Source organism: Jaculus jaculus, chromosome 3, assembly GCF_020740685.1.
Source record: "Jaculus jaculus isolate mJacJac1 chromosome 3, mJacJac1.mat.Y.cur, whole genome shotgun sequence".
Taxonomy (NCBI): Eukaryota; Metazoa; Chordata; class Mammalia; order Rodentia; family Dipodidae; genus Jaculus; species Jaculus jaculus.
Window position 1 is genome coordinate 148851261 of NC_059104.1, and position 17623 is coordinate 148868883.

Here is a 17623-nt window from a genome sequence, read left to right on the forward strand (position 1 = left end):
TAATCAACTGAGTAATTAAAAACAACAACAAAAAAGACCCCATCTCAAACCAAATCAAAATTTCAAATTTTTCAAATTAAGCGTGTTTCCCCTATAATTCTTTTTTTAAACTTTTTTTTTTTTTGCTTATTTTATTTATTTTATTTGAGAGTGACAGAGAAAGAAAGAGAAAGAAATGAGCACAGCAGGGCTTCCAGCCACTGCAAACGAACTCCAGATGCGTGCGCCCCCTTGTGCATCGGCTAACGTGGGTCCTGGGGAATAGAGCGTTGAACCGGGGTCCTTAGGCTTTACAGGCAAGCGCTTAACCACTAAACCACCTCTCCAGCCCTCCCCTATAATTCTTGTAGTATATAATACAATAATATTGATGGAGAAAGAATTTTAGGGCTATGAGAATATTTGCGTATGGGCTGAGGAAATGGCTCAGTGGGCCAAGTACTTGCCTTACTACAAGCATGAGGACCTGAGTTCAGACCCCCAGTGCCCACATCAGATACTAAGTGTGGTGTGATGTGCACTTGTAATGCCAGCACTAGGGAGACAGACAGGACAGGAGGATCCTTAGGGCCTCCTGGCTAGCTAGTTTAGCTGAATCTGTGACCTCTAGGTTCAGCAAGTGATCTTGTTTCAGAGAATAAGGTAGAGAGGGATGGGAGGAGGACACCTAACTTTGAACTCTGGCCTCCACATGCAGACGCACATGCATGCACACTACACACATGTACACGGGGGGTGGGGAGAGAATATGCATCATTGTAAACTAAAAAGAAATTACATATATAGAACAGTGAAAATGCAAAACAACTCTTAAGGCCAAAAGAACTAGAAGTACTTCTTTGAGGACACACTAAATACTTGTTAATGTGAGGAGGAAAGCAAAGATTCACAATTACGCAGTTCAACTGATTATTGGTTGTTATTTAATAATTTCTATGACAATACTAATATGGCTATTTAAATAATATTTTACTTTTTAGAAACACATTTTTTGTTTTGTTTGGGTTTTTTTTTCTTTTTTCTTTTTTTTTTTTTTAAGGTTAGGGTCTCACTCTGGCCCAGGCTGACCTGGAATACACTACATAGTCTCAGAGTGGCCTCGAACCCCCAGCCATTCTCCTACCTCTGCCTTCCGAGTGCTGGGATTAAAGGCACGTGCCACCATGCCCGGCTTGTTTGGTTGGTTGTTTTGAAACAAGGTCTCTTGGAACCCAGGCTGGCTTTAAAATTATGTAGCCAAAGTTGGCCTTGAACTCTTGATCCCTCTAATCTTCCTCTCAAATTCTATAGAATCAGATTTTTGAATGATAACCAACTTACTGCATGAAAAATATTTAATATGATTTTTTTTTTGTTTTAAGAGGTTTCTTATTTTTTTTTTTTTCAGACAGTCTCACTATGCCAGGCTAGTCTCAAATTCATGATCCTCCCCAGTACTGGGATTGCAGATGTGTACTACCAAGCATAACTATTAAGTTTAAAAATAACAGTGTGCCGGGCATGGTAGCGCACGCCTTTAATCCCAGCACTCACGAGGCAGAGGTAGGAGGATGGCTGGGAGTTCGAGGTTACTCTGAGACTATGTAGTGAATTCCAGGTCAGCGTGGGCTAAAGTGAGACTCTATCTTGAAAAACAAGAAAGAAATTAACGATGTATCATAGAGGCTTTACTAAACTTCAACTTAAAAAAATCTAGTGCTGGAGATATGGCTTAGCAGTTAAGGTGCTTGCCTACAAAGCCTAAGGACCCAGGTTCGGTTCCCCAGTACCCATGTAAGCCAGATACACAAGGTGGTGCATGCACCTGGAGTTAATCTGCAATTCTGCAGTGGCTAAAGGCTCTGGTACATCCATTTTCTCTCTCTCTCTCCCTCCCTCCCTCCTTCTTTCTCTCTCAAATAAATAAATAAATTTTCTTAATTTTTCTTATTAGTAAGTTAGCATTTTTTTCCTTTCTCAACATTTATTTCCTCTTATTGCAGGTGCCTTTGTGTTAACTTCATTTGGGTATTTATTTCTTATAGTCAGCTATTTCAAGCATATTAGTAATATAATTAGGCATATCACCCCCTAAAAAGTGTTTTATATTTCTTTAATCTTCATTGTATCAATTAAGCCAATTATTTACTGTTATTTTTTGTCTTTTTAAAAATCAAACTTCAAGCCAGGCGTGGTAGCACACAGCTTTAATCCCAGCACTTGGGAGGCAGAGGTAGGAGGATGGCCATAAATTCATGGCCACCCTGAGATTACATAGTAAATTCCAGATCAGCCTGGGCTAGAATGAGACCATACCTTGAAAATAAAATTAATTAATTAATTAATTTTAAAAAATCAAATCTCAGGCTAGGGAGATTGCTCAGTGGTTAAAAAGGCTTATAGCCAGGCATAGCCATGCTTAAATCCCAGCACTCAAGAGGCAGAGATAAAAGGATCTAGATGAGTTCAAGGCCAATTTAGGATTACACAGTAAGTGCCAGGTCAGCCTGGGCTAGGGTGAGACCCTACCTCGGAAAAAAAGAAAAAAAAAAGAGCCAGGTGTGGTGGCGTATGCCTTTAATCCCAGCACTTGGGAGGCAGAGGTAAGAGGATGGATGTGAGTTCAAGGCCACCTTGAGACTATGTAGCGAATTCCAGGTCAGCCTGGGCTAGAGTGAGACCCTACCTCAAAACAAAACAAAACAAAACAAAACAAAACAAAAAAAGTTCTTGTAAAACCTGCAGGCCCAAGTTGATTCCTCAGCATTCATGTAAAGCCAGATGTACAAAGTGACACATTTCTCTGGAGTTCATCTATAGTGGCAAAAGGCCTGAGCATGCCCATATTCTCTCTGTCTAATAATTTTTTTAATTAATTATTTATTTATTTATTTGAGAGCAACAGACACAGAGAGAAAGACAGATAGAGGGAGAGAGAGGGCATGGGTGCGCCAGGGCTTCCAGCCTCTGCAAACGAACTCCAGATGCGTGCATCCCCTTGTGCATCTGGCTAACGTGGGACCTGGGGAACCAAGCCTCGAACCGAGGTCCTTAGGCTTCACAGGCAAGCGCTTAACTGCTAAGCCATCTCTCCAGCCCAATTTTTTTTAAACATCAAACCTTACCAGGTGTGGTGGCACACACCTTTAATCCCAGCACTCAGGAGGCAGAGGTAAGAAGACTGTCGTGAGTTTGAGGCCACCCTGACACTACATAGTAAATTCCAAGCCAGCCTGGCTAAAGCAAGAGCCTACCTCAAATAAAAATAAATAAATAAATAAATAAATAAATAAATAAATAAATCGGCCTGGAAAGATGGCTTAGCGACTAAGGCGTTTGCCTACAAAGCCAAAGGACTCCAGTTCGATTCCCCAGGACCCATATAAGCCAGATGCGCATGGGGGCGCATGTGTCAAGTTCATTTGCAGTGGCTGAGGCCCTGGTACATCCTACTCTCTCTCAGTTTCTTTCTCTCTCTCTCTCTCTTAAATAAATAAATAAATAAAATATATTTAAAAAGGCTGGGCGTGGTGGCGCATGCCTTTAATCCCAGCACTTGGGAGACAGAGGTAGGAGGATCGCCGTGAGTTCGAGGCCACCCTGAGAATCCATACTGAATTCCAGGTCAGCCTGGGCTAGAGTGAGACCCTACCTTGAAAAAGAAAAAAAAAAAATTAAAAATAAAAATATATTTAAAAAGAAAAATAGCACACCTTTAATCCCAGCACTCAGGAGGCAGAGGTAGGAGGATCACTGTGAGTTCGAGGCCACCCTGAGACTACAGAGTGAATTTCAGGTCAGCCTGAGCTAGAGTGAGACCCTACCTCGAAAAACCAAAAATAAAAAATAAATTAAAAAAAAAAAAACATGATCTGGAGAGATAGCTTAGTGGTTAAGGCACTTGCCTGCAGCAAAGCCTAAGGACCCAGGTTTCATTCTCCAATACCCATGTACCCATGTAAGCCAGATGCACAAGGCAGTACATATGTCTGGCATTTATTTGCAGTGGCTAGAGACCCTGGCACATGCCCCATCTCTCTTAAATAAAACAATAAAATATGTTTTTAATTTTTTTGTTGTTTATTTATTTGAGAGCAACAGACAGAGAGAGAAAGAGGCAGACAGACAGAGAGAGAGAAAGAATGGGCACGCCAGGGCCTCCAGCCACTGCAAACGAACTCCAGACGCGTGCGCCCCCTTGTGCATCTGGCTAACGTGGGTCCTGGGGAGTTGAGCCTCGAACAGGGTCCTTAGGCTTCACAGGCATGTGCTTAACTGCTAAGCCATCTCTCCAGCCCTAAAATATGTTTTTTGAAAAAATAGTTGGTTTAAAAAAAAATCAGGGCTGGAGAAATGGCTTAATGGTTAAGGTGCTTCCCTGTAAAGCCTAAGAACCCAGGTCCAATGCCCCAGTACCCATGTAAGCCAGATGCACAGGATGACACATGTATCTGGAGTTTGTTTGCGGTTGTCTAGAGGCCCTGGTGCACCCATTCTCCCCTCCACCCCCCGCAAATAAATACAGAAAAATAAACATTTTGAAGAGATTTAAGAACAGGAGTTAGTAGAAAGAGATGGTCAGGGCTGGGCGTGGTGGAGCACGCCTTTAATCCCAGCACTTGGGAGGCAGAGGTAGGAGGATCACTGTGAGTTCGAGGCCACCCAAAGACTCCAAAGTGAATTCCACGTCAACCTGAGCTAGAGCAAGACCCTACCTCGAAAAACAAAACAAAACAAAGAAAGAAAGAGAGAGAGAGATGCTCAGGGAGAGAATAAGGCAAATCAAAGAGCTTGAGTGCTGGCTTCTCAAAGGAGAGTTCCACTCCCACACTTCTGCAACAGCAATAAAAACAATCTGTAAGCAACTTCTGGTTTTCAAAAAGCTTAACAAAAATCATATTAATGTGTATTAAGATTACATTGACTAGACTTGGGCAATGGCTCAGTGGATAAAGTGCTTGCCACACAAATGTGAAGACAGAGTTCAGATGCCCAGCACCCATGCAATGCCAGGTGGGCAGGGCACTCCTAATGCTTAGGCAGTAGAAACCGGGGGTTCCTGGGGCAAGCTGGCTACCTAGACTAGCCAAACAGGCAAGCTCTGGGTTCAAGTGAGAGACCCTGCCTCAGTAAACAAAGTGGAGAACTACTGAGGAAGACACCGGGCACCAACGTCTTATTTCCGCATGTACCTACACATTTATGAATACACACATGCAAGACAAAAGTCACATAAAGTATCAAGTTTCTTTGCTTTGGGCTTCAATTTTAAGTAACAATTAAAAGCATAAATATATAAATGTCATTTGATTTGACAACTGAAAGAAAATTCAAAACACAAAACCAAGGGCAATGCAAAGGCTGAGTAGAAACCAGTAAATCCAGGTTGAGACTGGAAGCGGTCTCAAAAACCTCAAGAGCTTTCTCAGAGCACCATCTAGTGGACATCTGGCAATTCTGACCATCTGTTCATTTGTCAATAAAGACTTGCCAAAAGCCACAGTTTAGGTTACTCAAAACCCCATGCATGGTGGCTGGTGTGGGAGAGACATTGTCTTCAGTGGTGTAGCCATGCTCCTATAAACAATCTTTCACTCATATTCCTGTAAGCAACCCTAATTAAACTCATGTGGCCAGATGTAGTAGCACACACCTTTTATCCCAGCAGCAGGGAAGTCAAGGTCCGCCTGGGCTACAGAATGAGTTCCAGGTTAGCCTGAGCTAGAGTGAGACCCTACCAAAACCAAACCAAACCAAACATGAAACTAGAAGGGAGACTATTTGGGAAGAAGAACAGGACCAGCAGGAGTAAAAAGGGGATAAAAGAGAGTTATGGAGCCAGGTGTGGTGGCACATGCCTTGAATCCCAACACTCGGGAGGCTGAGGTAGGAGGGTTACTGTGAGTTCAAGGCCAGCCTGAGACTACATAGTGAATTCCAGGTCAGCCTGGGCTAGAACGAGACCCTATATATCTGGGGGGGGGGGAGTGTGTGAAGAGAGACAGTAATAGAAATGTGAACATGATCAAAATATATTAAATTCATGTGAAAATATAATAATGAATCTAATTATATATAATTAAATATATACTAATAAAGCCTTACAAACTCTAAAGTTGCCTCCATCATTAGCTTACTACACATACCTGGATGAGGTCCAAGATCCCAAGTTCACTCTCTGAAGAATCCACACAAAACACAAAGTAGAGGGTAGCATAGTGTCGGTAAATCAGTTTGTAGTCAGAGCCACCAATCAAACTGTGGAAGTTGGGAAACATTTAAATGTCTGTATCTTTTTTGTTGCTGTCTGTCTGTCTGTCTTTCTAGCCCAGGCTGACCTGAAACTAATTACTCATTCTATAGCCCCAAGACAAACCCAAGGCAATCTTCCTACCTCAGCCTCCCAAGTGCAGAGACTAAAGGTGTGTGCTACCACAACCAGCAAATGCCTGTATCTTAATTAAACATATCTAAGAGAACCCATGCAACAAGGAATGAAAATGGACCTAACTGGAGAGAGAGCCCAGGAGTTAAAGGTGTTTGCTTACAAAGCCTGATGACCCAAGTTCAATTCCCCAGTACCAACACAAAGCCAGGAGCAAAGTGACACATGCATCTGGAGTTCATATGCAGTGGCAAGAAGTCCTGGAGTGCCTATTCTCTCTCTCCCTCCTTACAAATAAATAAATGAAAGAAAGCAGGAAGGAAAGATAATGGGCCTAGCTGAAAAGAGTTAGGCTGAGGTCTTCAAGCAAGCCATTTCTGTCACATGAATTGCAACCAAGTTCAGCAGAGGGCCTTTTCTCCTACATGTCCTCCCAAGGACCAAACACCTGAGTGACAGCTGAAGCACAAGTGCTTCCCAAAGAGAACTGACTCTCCTCTTGAGCAGATGATCAAGTCAGGTTATATCAGGCACCCAATGATATCTAAGTGTTCCAGAAGAAGCAAGCATGAAGGCACCCAAAAGTGGACATTAGGGGAGATAATTGAAGCCTACAGCTTACCTGCCACCCTCCAAGAAGTTACAGATGTTGTCATCTCGCTTGAGAACTAGATGGAAAGTCTCTCGAACAATCTGCTGCTGAATTTCTTCTGGCTGTGGAACAACAACAAAAAAAGTGAGGGGCTGGAGAGATGGCTTAATGGTTAAGGTGCTACCTGAGAAGCCAAAGGACCCAGGTAGGATTCCCCAGTACCCACATAAAGCCATATGCACAAGGTGACACATGCGACTGGAGTTCATTTGCTGTGGCTACAGGCCTTGGCATACCCATTCTCTTTTTCTCTCAAATAAATAAATTTACAAAAAAAGTGAGTCTGAGCCAAGCATGGTAGTGCATGCCTTTTATCCCAGCACTTGGGAGGCAAAGGATCGCCATGAGTACAAGGCCGCCCTGTGACTACATAGTGAATTTCAGGTCAGCCTGTGCTACAGCAAGACCCAACCTTGGGGGGAAAAAAAAGTGAATCTGGGGCTGGAGAGATGACTTAGTGGTTAAGGCATGTGCCTGGAAAGCTAAAGGACCCAGGTCTGATTTCCCAGGACACATGTAGCCAGATGTACACAGTGGCGCATGCTCTGGTGCACCCATTCTCATATTCATTCTCTCTCTCTCTCTTTGCCTCTTTCTCTCAAATAAATGTATGGTTTTTTTTTTTTTTAAGTGAGACTGGGCAAGTCTGAAAAAGTCCATTCTGTCAGCAGGGATAGACATGGAGAAGTGGCTCCAAACCAAAAACAACCTGAAAAGAAAAAGCTAATGGATGGTTAGACGAAAACCAGAGTGACTGGGAAAACAGACAAGGCTCTGCTATAAGTAGGGTGTATTTACCTAGATATTTTGGTTACCAACCATTACTGCCTACAGGTATGCCAGTATTTCAATGAGTAAGGGGATAAATAAATCGCCATACTATGCCAGGCATGGTGGCACACACCTTTAATCCCAGCACTCGGGAGACAGAGGTAGGAGGATCACCATGAGTTTGAGGCCACCCTGAGACTATGTAGTGAATTCTAGGTCAGCCTGGGATACAGTGAGACCCTACCTCGAAAAACCAAAACACAAACAAACAAAAATGACAGCCTGACCCTGCAGTATTTTTTTTCTGAAAAGCATCTATGTCGGGTAAATAACAAACCTCAACAGTTCTAACACTGTATGAAGGTGAAAATGTAATTACAAAACAAGTTTCAAAAAACTAAATGTGCCAAATTTTTATTATGCCAAATTTTTATTGTAACATAGGTACTACATAGAGCTATAGTACTCACGAACAAAATATTTTTAAATACAAATATGTATTTTTAGAAAGAAAGAAAATTTACAAACCAGGTATAGTAGCATATGCCTTTAGTCCCAGCACTCAGGAGGCTGAGGTAGGAGGATCACCATGAGTTCAAGACTAGCCTGTAGCTACAGAGTGAGTTCCATGTCAGTCTGGGCTAGAGTGAAACTCTAAAAAAAGAAAAACTAAAAAGAAAAACTAAAAAAGAAAGAAAGAAAGAAAGAAAGAAAGAAAGAAAGAAAGAAAGAAAGAAAGAAAGAAAGAAAGGAAGGAAGGAAAGAAGAAAGAAGAAAGAAAAAAAAGGTGTATTTACAGGGACTGGGAAGATGGGTCAGTGGTTAAAGATGTTTGTTCACAAAGCCTGTCGGCACAGGTTCAACTCCTAAGTGACCCGTTTAAGCACAAGCATCTGGCGTCCATTTGCAGTTGTGCAAGGACACGGTGCACATGCACACACAGGCAAATAAATATTTTTTTAAAAGAGAAGATAAAATCTATTTACAGGTTAGAATTTTGAACAACTGAACAAAGCTATGAATAACTTTTTACTTAATGTCTACTACTACATACAATCTTGAAAAAGCTCAACTGTGAAATAAGCACTTGGTAATTCACAATGAGTTTCACAACAGCTATGGAACTTTAAAAAAAAAAAAGCTGTGCATGGTGGCTTACTCCAGCACTCCGAAGGCTGAGGTAGGAGGACTGCCACCAAGTCTAAGACCAACCTGAGCTACCAAGTGAACCCATGTTTTAAAAGCTTGAGAGGGGCTGGAGAGATGGCTTAGCGGTTAAGCGCTTGCCTGTGAAGCCTAAGGACCCCAGTTCGAGGCTCGGTTCCCCAGGTCCCACATTAGCCAGATGCACAAGGGGGCACACGCGTCTGGAGTTCGTTTGTAGAGGCTGGAAGCCCTGGCACGCCCATTTTCTCTCTCTCCCTCTATCTGTCTTTCTCTCTGTCTGTCGCTCTCAAATAAATAAATTAATTAATTAAAAAAAAAAAAAGCTTGAGAGTAGGCGCAGAGAAACTTGTTAGAAAGTAATGAGAAGCTCTACACCAGTCTTCCCAAATGTAATGAATCCGCTGGGAACTTTGTTTCGATGCAGATTCCAATTGAGTATGCCTGGTTTGGTCCCAAGGGTGCAGTTCCAACAAGCTCCCGGGTGATACCACTGTTGCTGGTCTGGGAACCACACAACAAGTATTATATAACTGAAGAACACTTTGAGACTAGACTTGTACTATAAGTCAGAAAATACATTCAACGGTGGGTTTTTTTTTTTGCTTTGTTTTTTTGGTTGTTTTTGTTCAAGGTAGGGTCAGGTTGACTTGGAATTCACTATGTAGTCTTAGGATGGCCTTGAACTCAGAGATCCTACCTACCTCAGTCTCCCCAAATGCTGGAACTAAAGGTGTGTGCCACCACACTCAGCCTACATTCAAGGAATTTTAATCCCTTTCTTTTGATGGCATTGAATTTAGGTTTGAAATGGACAGTTATTTAAATGCTATTTAATCGACAGAGAAAAACAGGGACCGTATCATGGAAGGGAAGTTACTCTGACTCAATGTGGGCATAGAAAGGCTCTTAGATCTATTGAATGGATGAATGCAAACCCGCTACTTACTGGTCACTACAAATCTGGGTAAATCAACTGGTATTTTCCATCTGAAGAACACACACAGCTCACAGGCTGTTGTCAAAGATTAACTCCATGTGTTCAGAAATACAAAACATGTTAAGCATCAGGACTTTTAAACATTGACAAAATCATCTTTTAATTGTTTTATTTATTTAGTTATTAGATACAGAGCCAGACGTGGTGGTGCATGCCATTAATTCCAGCACTCAGGAGGCAAAGGTAGGAGGATCACCGTGGGTTCGAGGCCACCCTGAGACTACATAGTGAATTCCAGGTCAGCCTGGGCTACTGTGAGACCCTACCTCAAAAAAAAAATTAGATATAGAGGACAGAGGGAGAGAGAATGGGAGTGACAGGGCCTCTAGCCACTGAAAACGAACTCCAGATGTGTGTGCCAAGATGTGCATCTGGCTAACATGGGAACTGGAGAATAGAAGCCAGGTCCTTAGGCTTCACAGGCAAGCGCCTTAATCGCTAAGCTATCTCTCCAGCCTGACAAAAACACCTTAAAAAAAAAAAAAAAAAAGAGAGTGAGGGGGACCCGGAAGGATGGCTTAGAGGTTAAAGCACTTGCCTGTGAATCCTAAAGACCCAGGTTCAATTCCCCAAACCCAAGTATGCCAGATGCACAAGGCAGGTCACACATCCGGAGTTTGTTTGCAGTGGGTAGAGGACCTGGTGCACCCATTCTATCTGCCTCTTTCTCTCTCTCAAATAAATAATTTTTGTTTTTGTTTTTTTGAGGTAGGGTGTCACTGTAGCCCAGGCTGACCTGGATTTCGCAATGTAGTCTCAGGGTGGCCTCAAACTCACGGCGATCCTCCTACCTCTGCCTCCTGAATGCTGGGATTAAAAGCATGCGCCACCATGCCCAGCTCTGTATCTAATAAATAAATAAAGTGATAAAAAAGATGTTTTTGTCAATTTTAAAAAAGTTCTGATGCTTAACATGTTTTGTATTTCTGAACACATGAAATTCATCTTTGACAACAGCCTGTGAGCTTTGTGTGTTCTTCAGATGGAAACTACCAATTGATTTACCCAGATTTGTTGCCTTTAATCCCATCATTCAGGAGGCAGAGGTAGGAGGAGCGTCATGAATTCGAGGCCACCCTGAGACTACATTGTGAAATCCAGGTCAGCCTGGGCTAGAGCGAGACCCTACTTCGAAAAACCAAAAATAAATAAATAAACAAACAAACAAAATAAAGTCTTTTGAACTAAAGCCTTTTATTCAACTCTAGGGAGAAGTGGCATCAAACAGTATGGGAACTAATGTCTACTTCAACAAGAAAGCAAACTATCAACTGCTTCCAAACTCAGGTCGTGTAACTACTCCTCATGTCTTTTAGTACTCGGCAGTTTTCAAGTGACATTTACTCCTGAGGTTCTGAAACAATCCTGTAATCTCCCAAGGTACACAAATGCATATGAAAAGATGCTCTCAAAACGCAAGTCCATTTTCACACACTAAAATGCCTGGAGCAGAAAACAACAGGACTAGGGATGCAGCTCGGTGGTAGAACACTTGCCAAGACTGAGGGAGGCCCTGAGTTCAATCCTCAGTATTGACCCTCACACACATAAAAAGAACAAAAAAAAAGGAAAGAAAAACTGGAATCCTAATGCATTGTTGATAGAAATGGAAAACGGGCTGGAGAGATGGCTTCGTGGTTAAGGCGTTTGCCTGCAAAGCCAAAGGATCCCAGTTCGACTATCTAGGATCCATGTAAGCTAGATGCACGGGGTGGTGGTGGGGGAGCATCTGGAGTTCGTTTGCAGAGGCTGGAGGCTCTGGTGCGCCCATTCTCTCTGCCTCTTTCTCTCAAGCAAATAAATAAACAAATATATATTAAAATAGAAATGGAAAACAGGTCCGCAATTCTCAAAACACTCACCACTGAGTTATGTAACATGTAGGTATAAAATCAAGAGAAATGAGAACTTGGGTCCACAGTAACACTCAACACATGAATGTTCATAGCAGCATGATTTACAGGAGCCAAAAAGTAGAAATATCAATTGATGGAAAACCAAAATGTAGTATTATCTATACAACAGAATATTACTTGGCAATAGAAACAAGTGACCAGCAGGGCACATGTCCCTGTAATCCAGGATTTGGAAGGTTGTGGTCTATCTTGCCTCAGTTACTTAATGAGACCTTGTCTCAAAAAGAGCGCGGGGGGGGGGGGGAGCTCCAGAGATGGCTCAGCTGTTAAAGGCATATGCTGGCAAAGCCTGACAGCCTAGGTTCAAATCCCAGTGCCCACTAAAGCCAGATGCACAAGGTAGTGTGTGCCCCTGGAGTTTATTAGCAGTGGCGTAAGGCCCTGGCACACACTTTCCCTCTTTCTTTCTCTCTGCTTACAAATAAATGCATATACTTAAAAAACCCGATATATGCTTGTTACCACATAAATGAAGCTTGAGAACATTTCGCTAAAAGACACAAAAGACCACAGACCATTAGGATTCCATTTATATAAAATGTCCACAGGGCTGGAGAGATGGCTTAGCGGTTAAGCGCTTGCCTGTGAAGCCTAAGGACCCCGGTTCAAGGCTCAATTCCCTAGGACCCACGGTAGCCAGACGCCCAAGGGGGTGCACACGTCTGGAGTTTGTTTGCAGTGGCTGCAGGCCCTGATGCACCCATTCTCTCTCTCTCTGTCTCTTTCTCTCTGTGTCCATTTGTCACTTTCAAATAAATAAATAAAAATATAAAATTTAAAAGTCCACAAATGTAAAGACAGAGAAAGATAAATGGTTGAGGAAGAAATGCAGAGTGATTGCTAATGGAGAGGAGTTTGTTTTAAGGATGAAAATGTTCTACAATTATGACCAATGTTACTGAATTGGACACATTAAGTAAATACACTATTTTATCATGTGATTTTTACCTCAGTAAGAAGGGGGGAATACATACACACTGAGCAACTGTATTCAATGGCTTTTTTGTTGTTTTAGGAGGTAGGGTCTTGATCCAGCCCAGGTGGGCCTGGAATTCATTATATAGTCTCAGGCTAGCCTAGAACTCACAGGGCTCCTCCTACCTCTGCCTCCAGAGTACAGCACCACTATGCCTCGCCAGTGGCTTTTTTTTTTTTTTTTAAAGTCTTTGTAACCTATTCAGTAAAAATCCTTGGCTTTGAAATTTCTGTAAAAAATAAAATGTATCTTTTTGGAAAGAAGATTATTAACCTGCCAACACAGAGAGTTAAGAAATGTAACGCCCGGTGTGGTGGCGCACGCCTTTAATCCCAGCACTCGGGAGGCAGAGGCAGGAGGATCACCGTGAGCTAGAGGCCACCGTGAGACTACATAGTGAATTCCAGGTCAGCCTGGGCTACAGTGAGACCCTACCTCAAAAAACCAAAAAAAAAAAAAAGAAAGAAATGTAGGTGGAGCCTGAATGTGTTCTAACTTCATTCCCTCCTGGGTTCCATCAGTCTCTCAGTTTTATATTACTCTAAAACCTAGCCACGAATGAGTAAAATGTTGGGGTTCTGAGGCAAGTAATGAAGTTTACGTTTTTCCAGAAGAAATATTTTTGGAAAATCAAATTCACATGCACACTAAGACGTCATGTGATAGCATTTAGGTGACTCCCCCTCCCCCCCGCCTTTTTGTTTTGTTGATTCTTGAGACAAGGTCTCTGGCAGTTCAGGTGGCTCTCGAACTAGTTGAGGATGACCTTGAACGCCATGAGACTCATGCCCCCAACCCCCGAAAGCTGGAATTGTAGGCGTGATCTACGACGTCCAGGAGCATTTGTAATTTCCCATCATTCATATATATATATATTCCATTTTAAAGGGGCTTTCTGTAAACCTGCAGAGTATCGCCTTATCCCTGAGAAGTCTCAGCAAAATACCAAGAAACAATGCTTTTTCTGGACCGCTGGCCAAAACAAAAACTAAGTATTGCAATATTTTATTAGTTTTAAAGTCTACCTTGTCTGATCATTCAGAGGGGTCAGCCTTAAAAGCTACTAACAATATACTAAGTAAATTCCTTTCAGCAAAAAAAAAAGGAATCAAATGTCCCTCTCCTTACGAAATGACACTTAACCAAAAAGATCTAAAAAAAAAAAAAAAAAAAAAAAAACTTCTATCATTCAAGTTCTCTGCACCCGGATACCCAAGGGCAGGTGTCACAAAACAACACAGACAAGCCGGGATCCGAGGAGCGGGGCGACGGGGCGTGACCCCGAGGGCCCGGCCTCGGTCCAGACGCACGCCGGCGCGGGCTTCCCGTGACGCAGGGCCGCGGGGGCGGGGAGGGGGCGCGGGCGAGCCTGGCGGCACTCACGAAACGCTGGTAGAAGCGGACCAGCCGTGGCTTCCCATGGTTGTTGAAAACCAGAATCGCCTGAATCATGTTTACCGGCCACCCTTCTGTCAGCACCAGGTACTCCCAGAAAGCACTTCCTTCCTCCACAACACAGGCACTTCCGGCCGGTGTCCCGCTAAAATCGGCTCCCGGAAACTTGGCTCGCGCGCTTCGGGAGGCCCGGCGCTCAAGGGCCCGCGCTCTCTTCCCCGGCGCCCAGAAGAGGGCGGTGGGCCCGCCTGGGGTTAAGCCCGGATGCGGATCTGTCGTCCTGTGCCTCTCCTCCAGACCGAAGCCAAGCCTGGCACGTCGGAGAAAGCGAATCCGCGGCAGCAACTCCAGCCGGCGGTTGCGGCACCAATTTGCGGGCTAAAGCGGGAGCTAAAGGGAGTCCCTTCGACGCGGTCCCCAGCAGACGGGCACCGACGTTGGCGGATGCGCCGGGGGCCAGGCTTCGGCCAGGAAGCATTGCACGTAATGCTGCAGTGAATTATGCAAACGTCTCGTGCAGAGGGTCTTTCTCCGTGGTAGATGGTGAACGGTGGCACCAGAGGCTCTTTAATGCTATTTCATTTAAGGTTCCAGCCGTCGCAAATTGGTAATATACGTGTCCTTGTTTGGTTGGTTTGGTTGGTTATTTATTTGAGAGAGAAAGAGAGAGACTGGGCGCACCAGGGCCTTCAGCTGCTGCAAATGAGCTCCAGAAGCCTGCGCCACCTTGTGCATCTGGCACACGTGAGTCCTGGAGGAATCGTATCTGGGTCCTTTGGCTTTCCAGGCTGGCGCCTTAACGGCTAAGCCATCTCTTTTAATGAGCTAGGGTAAGTGAGGTGCAAGCACGGAGGTACACTACGGATGGCGCCGTCCACAAAGCTGCCAACCTGTCCAAGGGATTGTTGGGCAATATGTATGGAAAGCTTTTAAGACATATAAACATGAATCTCAGGGGCTCCAGCCCTAGAATTTTATCATGAAATGACGGCGGCTGTGTGAACGTACACCCTATCCGTGTTATTACAGGGAAAAGTGGGAAGCAAACTATTCCAAAATGAGAAACTCAGCCGAGCAAGGTGGCTTACTACTGTGATCCCAGCACTTGGAAGGCTTAAGGAAGGATTGCCTGTCCTGGGCTACATTGAAATCCTGTATCAAAAACAAAAGAGAAAGCCGGGCATGGGGGTGCATGCCTTTAATCCCAGCACTGGGTAGGCAGAGGTAGGAGGATCACCATGAATTTGAGACCACCCTGAGACTACATAGTGACTTCAGATCAGCCTGGGCTAGAGTGAGTAGAGGGATTATATTTTTAGAAAAATTTTAAAAATACTGGGGAGGGGGCAGATGTTGAGGGAACTATACAAATAACCAAATAGAATTTTCTTTTTTCAAGGTAGGGTCTCACTCTAGCCCAGGCTGTCCTGGAATTCACTATGTAGTTTCAAGGTGGGCTCAAACACATGGTAATCCTTTTACCTCTACTGGGATTAAAGGCATGCACTACCACACCTGGCCATTTTTACATTTTTGTTGTTGTTGTTTGCTTTTCAAGACAAGGTCTTACTCTTGCCCAAGCTATCCTAGAACTCACTCTGTAGCCCCAGGCTGACTTCAAACTCACAGGGTTCCCACCTCAGACTCCTCACCCTCCCAGTGCTGAGACTAAAGGGCATATGCCACTATGTGAGGCTTCATTTTTTTTTTTTTTTTTTTTCCCCGAGGTAGGGTCTTGCTCTAGCCCAGGCTGACCTGGAATTCACTAGGTAGTCTCAGGGTAGACTTGAACTCACAATGATCCTCCTACCTCTGCCTCCCAAGTGCTGGGATTAAAGGCGTGTGCCGCCATGCCTGGCTATTCAACATTTTTTGAAACAATTATATTTGCTACATAAGGATCAACTTAAATACCTCAAAATTGGACCTTCACAGAACTACTAATCAGTAGTCAATGTTAAAGATGGTTCAGCAGTTAAAAGCATTTGCTTACAAAGCCCACTGGCCCTGATCCCCAAATAAGGCAGACACACAAAGTGGTACATGCATCTGGAGTTTGTTTACAGCGACAAGAGGCCCTGCTGCACCCATACACTCTCCCAAATAAATATAATAAAATTCTTGTTTGTTTTTCATGGTAGGGTCTCACTCTAGCCCAGACTAGCCTGGAATTCACTCGGTAGTCTCAGGGTGGCCTTGAACTCATGGTGATCCTCCTACCTCTGCCTCCCAAGTGCTGGGATTAAAGGCATGCACCACCACACCCAGCTAATAAAATTATTTTTGTTTTAAAGATGAGGGGCTGGAGAGATGGCTTAGCGGTTAAGCACTTGGCCTGTGAAGCCTAAGGACCCTGGTTTGAGGCTTGATTCCCCAGGACCCACATAAACCACATGCACAAGGTGGCGCATGCATCTGGACTTCATGTGCAGTGGCTGGAGGCCCTGGCACACCCATTCTTTCTCTGTCTATCTGCCTCTTTCTCTGTCGCTCTCAAATAAAATAAAATTTTAAAAAATTAAGCAAATAAAAAAGATGATAGTTATGAAGACTATGTAGCCATATAGCATGTAGTATTAATAGGTGCAGGAGAATCAGGAGTTCAAGATCATACGTAGTCAAGGCCAGCTGGGACTACATGGGTCTCAAAACAAACAAAAAAACAACCTAAAAGACTGCCGAGTTTAAATTCCTCTGTCTAATAGTATATATTATCCATACAATCTCAGGGTTTCAGTATCAAATGAAAAAGTGGGACTACTATGCTGGAGAGATGGCTTAGTAGTTAAGGCACTTGCCTGCAAAGCCAAAGGACCTAGGTTCAACTCCCCAGGATCCAACTAAGCCAGCTGCACAAGGGGGCTGTGGTGGTTCGATTCAGGTGTCCCCCATAAACTTAGGTGTTCTGAATGCTAGGTTCCCAGCTGATGGAGATTTGGGAATTAACGCCTCCTGGAGGGATTGTATTGTTGGGGGCGGGCTTATGGGCTTTATAGCCAGTTTTCCCATGCCAATGTTTGGCACACCCTCCTGTTCCTATTGTCTACAACCTTACATGAGCCAGAGGGTGATGTCCACCCTCTGCTCATGCCATCGTTTTTCCCTGCCATTGTGGAGCTTCCCCTTGAGCCTGTACAACAAAATAAACCTTTTTTCCCACAAGCTGCTCTTGGATGATTTCTCCCAGCAATGCGAACCCATCTGCAAGAGGGGCACACACATCTGGAGTTCGTTTGCAGTGGCTGGAGACCCTGGTGTGTCCATTCTCTCTCTCGCTCACTCTCAAATAAATAAAATGGGAATACTAATCATGTATTTCATGGGATTGTTGTGACAAGATACTGACTGTGAGCACTTATTTGAAGTACTAGCACCAGGAAGAGGT

The 17623-nt window shown here is 43.7% G+C and overlaps 1 protein-coding gene across 1 annotated transcript in view; it reads right to left on the bottom strand.

Annotated features, from left to right (window-relative positions):
- The window catches only part of LOC123459353 (AP-3 complex subunit sigma-2), a 60178-nt gene extending 45795 nt beyond the window's left edge, over positions 1–14383 (bottom strand). Inside the window, exons 1-3 of the mRNA XM_045145515.1 lie at positions 14227–14383; positions 6987–7078; positions 6126–6237 (exon numbers count right to left, since the gene is read on the bottom strand). Coding sequence (XP_045001450.1) covers positions 6126–6237; positions 6987–7078; positions 14227–14295 — 273 coding nt within the window. The 5' untranslated portion in view covers positions 14296–14383. The remainder of the gene's footprint in view (positions 1–6125; positions 6238–6986; positions 7079–14226) is intronic.
- Positions 14384–17623: the final 3240 nt, after the last annotated feature.